The sequence below is a fragment of the Penaeus vannamei genome, chromosome 40 (genome assembly GCF_042767895.1).
Source record: "Penaeus vannamei isolate JL-2024 chromosome 40, ASM4276789v1, whole genome shotgun sequence".
NCBI classification, from domain to species: Eukaryota; Metazoa; Arthropoda; class Malacostraca; order Decapoda; family Penaeidae; genus Penaeus; species Penaeus vannamei.
The window spans coordinates 23,349,046-23,355,440 of record NC_091588.1 but is presented as its reverse complement, the minus strand read 5'-3'; the positions used below and the strand labels follow the sequence as shown (position 1 = coordinate 23,355,440).

The following is a 6,395-nucleotide window of genomic DNA, read 5'->3' as shown; positions in this document are numbered from 1 at the left end:
CGAAGGGGGCGGGGCTTGAGCTCGATGACGTCACGCCGAGAGGTAATACCCGGTCAAGGAAAAGCAAACTGACAGTCATGCTTTCGCCGCCACACAGACCGCTACACTGACCCCTTTTTGGAATATTTTTATCATTTCTTTCATTTCTTGTGTCATTCTGTTCTCGTGTGTGTTGTGTGTGTTTTTGTTTCGTTTCGTTTCGTTTGTTTGTTTTTGTTATTCTATTCTTTTCGTTTTATTTATTTATTAACGTGAAGGTAATTATTTTCTGACTGGATATTTTCAAGTGATTTTATTTTTTTTTATTTTTTTATTATTTTTTTATTTTATTTATTTATTTTTTTTTTTTTTTTTTTTTTGGAGTGTTAGTCATTCTAATTATTTCAAAAATATAATATATTACAGGTGGAATTTCACCTGCAGTGACGTGTAAAAGAGAGAAAAAAAACAATAACAGAGAGATAAGAAAATAACAAAAGATGAAAAAGAAAAAAAGTTGAATAACAAAACAGGAAATAACAAGAGAAGGCAGAAACGGAGAAGACGTGAAATAACGTAAAGAAAAGAGAATCACAGAGAAGAGAAAAAAAGACAAGAAGGAAAAAACGAAAATAAAAAGAGAAATAGGCGATAATTAAATAGAAAAAAAAACGTTAATTAAATAGAAAAAAATAAATAACAAAAAATCAAAGAAAACAAAACAAAACAAGACAAATAATGAAAAACACGACCCAAGGACACAAGAGGAAAGCGGAAAAGACTTAAAGAAAAGAAAATGAAAAGAATAACGTGGAAAATAACATAAAAAATAAAGAATATAAGTAAGACAAAAAAAAACTAAAAAGACAGAATCAAAGAAAAAGAGAGGGACAGAAAATAACAAGGAAAATGACACAAAATCAAATTGAAAATATAAACAAATAGAAAAAAGATAAAACAAGTAAAATAACCAGACAAAAAAATCCCCCACAAACAAGAGAACACAAAATAACAAACAACAAACAAACAAAAGAACAAGGAAAATAACCAGAAGAAAAAAAATCACTCACAAAGAAGAGAACACAAAATAACAAACAAAAGAACAGAAGAACAAGGAAAATCCCCCACAAACAAGAGAACACAAAATAACAAACAACAAACAAACAAAAGAACAGAAGAACAAGGACGATCCCCCACAAACAAGAGAACACACAAATCAAGCAACAACTAACCAACCAAAAGAACAGAAGAACAGAAGAACAAGGCAACAGAACACGAGAACGAGCGTAACCCTCCGAAGCAAGGACGCTAACAACGGCACCTGTTCAACGGCCGTTAACGCAGAACTCCGAATGGGTTGTTCGCCCTGCCAAATGGCCTTCGATAGAGCTCATTTTCCCTTGCTCTAGGATCGTCTTCGGCAAGCACGGTGCATGGGCAAGAAAAGGTAGGATGGGGAGAGAGGGAGAGAGGGAGGGAGGGAGAGGGGTGGGAGGGAGGGAGGAAGGGAGGGAGGGAGGGGAAGGATGGAGCGGAGGGTGGGAGGGAGGAGGGAAGGATGGGGAGAGAGAGGGGTGAGAGGGGGGAAGAAGAGAGGAGAGAGGGAGGGAGGAGAAAAGGTTGAGGGGGGAAGGAGAGAGAGAGAGGGAAGGGTTGGGAGGAGGGGAGGGAAGGAGGAGAGAGGGAGAGGGGAAGGGGGTGGGGAGGGAGGGAGGAGAAAAGGTTGAGGAGAGGGGAAGGGCAGGCGAAGGGGTGAGAGGGAGAGAGGGGAAGGGGAAGATGAGGGAGAGAGGGGAAGGGGAGGGAGAGGCGTGGGAGGAGAAAAGGTTGAGGGGGAAGGAAGATGTGAGGGAGAGAGGGGAAGGGGTGGGAGGGAGGGAAGGGAAAAGGAGAGGGAGGGAGGGGAAGGAGAGGGAGGAGGAGAGGGGTGGGGTGGGAGGGAGAGAGAAAAGTTTGAGGGGGAAGGAGAGAGAGAGAGGGGAAGGGGTGAGAGGGGAGAGAGAGGGAGGGGAAGGAGAGGGAGAGAGGGGAAGGATGGGAAAGAGAGTGAAGAGGGGGAATGAGAGGGAGAGAGAGGCAAGGAGTAGACGAAGGGGTGGGAGGGAGGGAGGGGAGGGAGGCGAAGGGAGTGAGAGGGAGGGAGGGAGGGGAAGACAGGAAGAGGGGGGAATGAGAGGGAGAGAGGGCAAGGGTAGACGAAGGGGTGGGAGGGAGGGAGGGAGGGGAAGGATGGGGAGAGAGGGAGAGAAGGGAAGGAGAGAGAGAGTGGGAGATAAGAAGGTAGGCGAAGGGATGAGAGGGAGGGAGTGAGAGGGATATATAGAGAGAAAGCAGGAGGGAGTGAGAGAGAGAAGGAAAAGGAAGATATAGATAGATAAATGGAGAGAGAAGGAGAAAATAACAGTTGTTGTGGTAGGAGAAATATGATGTTCATTAGCATTGTTATTACCATGATCATCAACATCAATAATATCATTATCATTATCTTTATTCTTATCATTGTCATTATCATTTTTGTAGTTATTGTTATATTATTGTTATTGTTGTTGTTATCATTTTACTCTTATTATTATTATCATCACTAGTATTATCATCATTATCATTATTACTCTCATTATTACAATTATTATTATCATTATCATCATTATTGTCATTATTATCATTACTATTATTATTACCATTATCATTAGTAGTAGTAGTATCATTATCATCATTATTATCCTAAATATTATCATTATCATTATCATTATCATCATTGCTATCATTATCATCTTTCTTATTATCATTATCACTCTTATCATTATCATCTTTCTTATTATTATTATCACTCTTATCATTATCATTATTGTTGATATTATAAGGATCGTCACTATCAATGTCATTATCACTATCATTACTGTCATTAATATCATCATCATTACCACCACTATTATTATCGTTATTATTTTTTATCACTATCATTATTATTTATTATCATTATTATTATAATCATTATTGTTATCATTATCATCACCATTATTATTTTTCATTACTATAGATTACTATGTCTACTATTATAATGAAATGATAATTGTTATTTTTCATCACTATTATTTTTATCACTATCATTATCATTGCTGTTATTATTATCATTATTATCATCATTATTGTTATTGTTATTATCAACATTCTTATCATCATTATTATTATCATTATAATTATCATCATTATCATTATTATATTTTTTAGTTATTATTATTATTATTATTATTATTATTATTATTATTATTATTATTATTATTATCATTATTATTATTATTATTATTATTATTATCATTAATATTATCTTTATATTCCTCATCATTATCATTATCATTATTATTGTTGTCCTTATCATGATCATTACTAGTATTGTTATCATCATCTTTATTGTTATTATTACTATTATTTGTTTTATCATCATCATTTTCATCATCATCATTGTTGTTACTATTATTATTATAATTTTAATTGTTATTATTTTTATTGGTATTATCAATATTATTATTATTATTATTATTATTATTATTATTATCATTATTATTATTATTATTATTATTATTATTATCATTATTATTATTATTATTATTATCATCATCATCATCATCATCATCATCATTATCATTATTTTCATCATCATATTTTTCATTATCATCATTATCATTACTGTTATTGCAGTTCTCGTTTTTATTATTACTAGCAATCATTTTCATCGTTATCAATGTTATTGTCATTATCATTATTATTATCATCCTTATCATTGTTATGAGCTTCATCCTCTTTATTGTCATTGTTATCATTATTGCTATTTTTAGGATTATTATCATCATTATCATTGCTGTTATTGTTATTACAATTATCATTATTGTTGTTATTATCATTATCATTATCATCCCCATAATTAATGATATTGTTTTTATCATGATAATGAGAATGATGATGAGGATTATTATCATAATTGTTATTGTTAAAATTAATTGTTATAATCATTTTTATCCTTATCGGTATTATCACTATTGTTATCATTTATTGCTATCGTTATTACTATCATAGTTCTAAGTATTATCATTGTTAGTATCAGTAATATCTTAATGATTATTAGTTGTATCATTACCATCATTACTATCATTATTATTGTAATCATCTTTATCATTGCGATTCTTATCAGCATCAGTATCAATATGATAATAATAATTATTATTATTATTATTATCATTATCATTATCATCATCATCATTATTATTATTATTATTATTATTATTATTATTATTATTATTATTATTATTATTATTATTATTATTATTATTATTATTATTATTACTATCCTTGCTTACCATTATCATTATTACTATTATCATTACTATCATAATTACCAGTTTTATTATTGTCATTATCATCATCATTATTATTACTGTTATCATTATTATTACTGTTATCATCATTACTATTACCATTATTATCGTTATCAATATTCCTAATATTATCGATATTATGATCATTTCATTAGTAGTACCATCATCATCATATCATCACTTTAATAATAATTATTATCCTCATCATCATCATCACCATCATCATTATCATTACGCAAATGATTCTTTTCAAAATAATGATAATAATACCATTATTTGTACATGTACCGCTCACAGTAAATTTATTATAATCATTTATAATCATTTATTATATTAGATTTATTATAGTTATTTATTATAATTATTCATTAAAATAGATTTATGATATCTATTCTAAGCGATATAGATGTGATTCCATTGCTTTTCGATAACACGATTGAGTAATTACAGTTGTGGGACTAACGGTCTCTGCAGATGGTAAGTGTTCCACGTCACTGGAACGAAATGGAACAGTTTAAGAGGCATTTTATATCGATTCTGAGTACTAAAAAATGAAAAAGAAAGGAGAAGAAGAAGTAGAAGAAGAAGAAGAAGAAGAAGAAGAAGAAGAAGGAGAAGAAGAAGAAGAAGAAGAAGAAGAAGAAGAAGAAGAAGAAGAAGAAGAAGAAGAAGAAGAAGAAGAAGAAGAAGAAGAAGAAAGAAAGAAAGAAACAGTATATCAAAATACATTTCTTTTATGCACTAAGAGAGAGAGAGACAGACAGACAGACAGAGAGAATGAGAGAGAGAGAGAGAGAGAGAGAGAGAGAGAGAGAGAGAGAGAGAGAGAGAGAGAGAGAGAGAGAGAGAGAGAGAGAGAGAGAGAAAACAATTTATCAAAATACATTGCTTCTAAGTACTAAAAGAGAGAGAGAGAGAGAGAGAGAGAGAGAGAGAGAGAGAGAGAGAGAGAGAGAGAGAGAGAGAGAGAGAGAGAGAGAAAACAATTTATCAAAATACATTGCTTCTAAGTACTAAAAGAGAGAGAGAGAGAGAGAACGAAAGAAAGAAAAAAAATATCGCAATACATTACTTCTAAAGAGAGAGCGAGAGAGAAAACGAACGAACGATAAAAAGAAAAAAATAGTACACCAAAAAATATTTCTTCTAAGTACTAAAAAGAGAGACAGAGAGACCGAACGAAAGAAAGGAAAAGAAAATAGTGCACCAAAAATTATTTCTTCTAAGTACTAAAAAGAGAGAGAGAGACCGAACGAAAGAAAGGAAAAGAAAAAAAAAACAATACACCAAAAAATATTTCTTCTAAGTACTAAAGAGAGAGAGAGAGAGAGAACGAACGAAAGAAAAAAAAAGAAAAAAAAATATACCAAAATACATTAACATCATCCGAGTGGATAAAGATGTGAGATTGTATCTTTTTTTTTTTTTTTTTTATATTTCCCGCTTCCACTCTGACCAATCTGTTATGCTATGTTTGTTATCTCATTCCTTTTGGTTTATTTTAAAGTGAAAGAAGATTGAGAACATTACCGTTAAAATAATGGGTTTTGTTTGTTTATCTATTTTTATATATTTATAGATTCTTTTTTTTTTTGGGGGGGGGGTATTGATGTTATTGGCAGATTTTGTTGTTTTTGTTGTTGTTGTTATTATGGATTTTATTGTCATTATTATCATCATTATTGTTATTAGTGTAATGATTATTATTATTACTATCACTATCATTCTTGCTGTCATTATTATCATCATTATCATTATCATTATTACTATTCTATTATTATCAATATCATTATTATCATCGTTGTTATCATTTTATTATTATTATTATCATCATCATCATTATCATTTTATTATCATTAAATTTTCATTATTATCATCATCATTATCATTACTATTGTTATTAGTATAATGATTATTATTATTATTACTATTACTATCATTCTTGCTGTCATTATTATTACCATCATTAGCATTATCACTATTCTACTGTTATCATTATTATCATCATAATTATCATCATTATTATCATTATCATTATTATTGTTA

General features: G+C 31.0%; 1 protein-coding gene across 1 annotated transcript in view; it reads left to right on the top strand.

Annotated features, from left to right (window-relative positions):
- The first annotated feature begins 1,012 nt into the window (after window positions 1–1,012).
- The window catches only part of LOC138860214 (uncharacterized), an 18,329-nt gene continuing 12,946 nt past the window's right edge, over window positions 1,013–6,395 (top strand). The window contains exon 1 of the mRNA XM_070117403.1: window positions 1,013–1,426. Within this exon, the coding sequence (XP_069973504.1) occupies window positions 1,413–1,426 (14 nt within the window). The 5' untranslated portion in view covers window positions 1,013–1,412. The remainder of the gene's footprint in view (window positions 1,427–6,395) is intronic.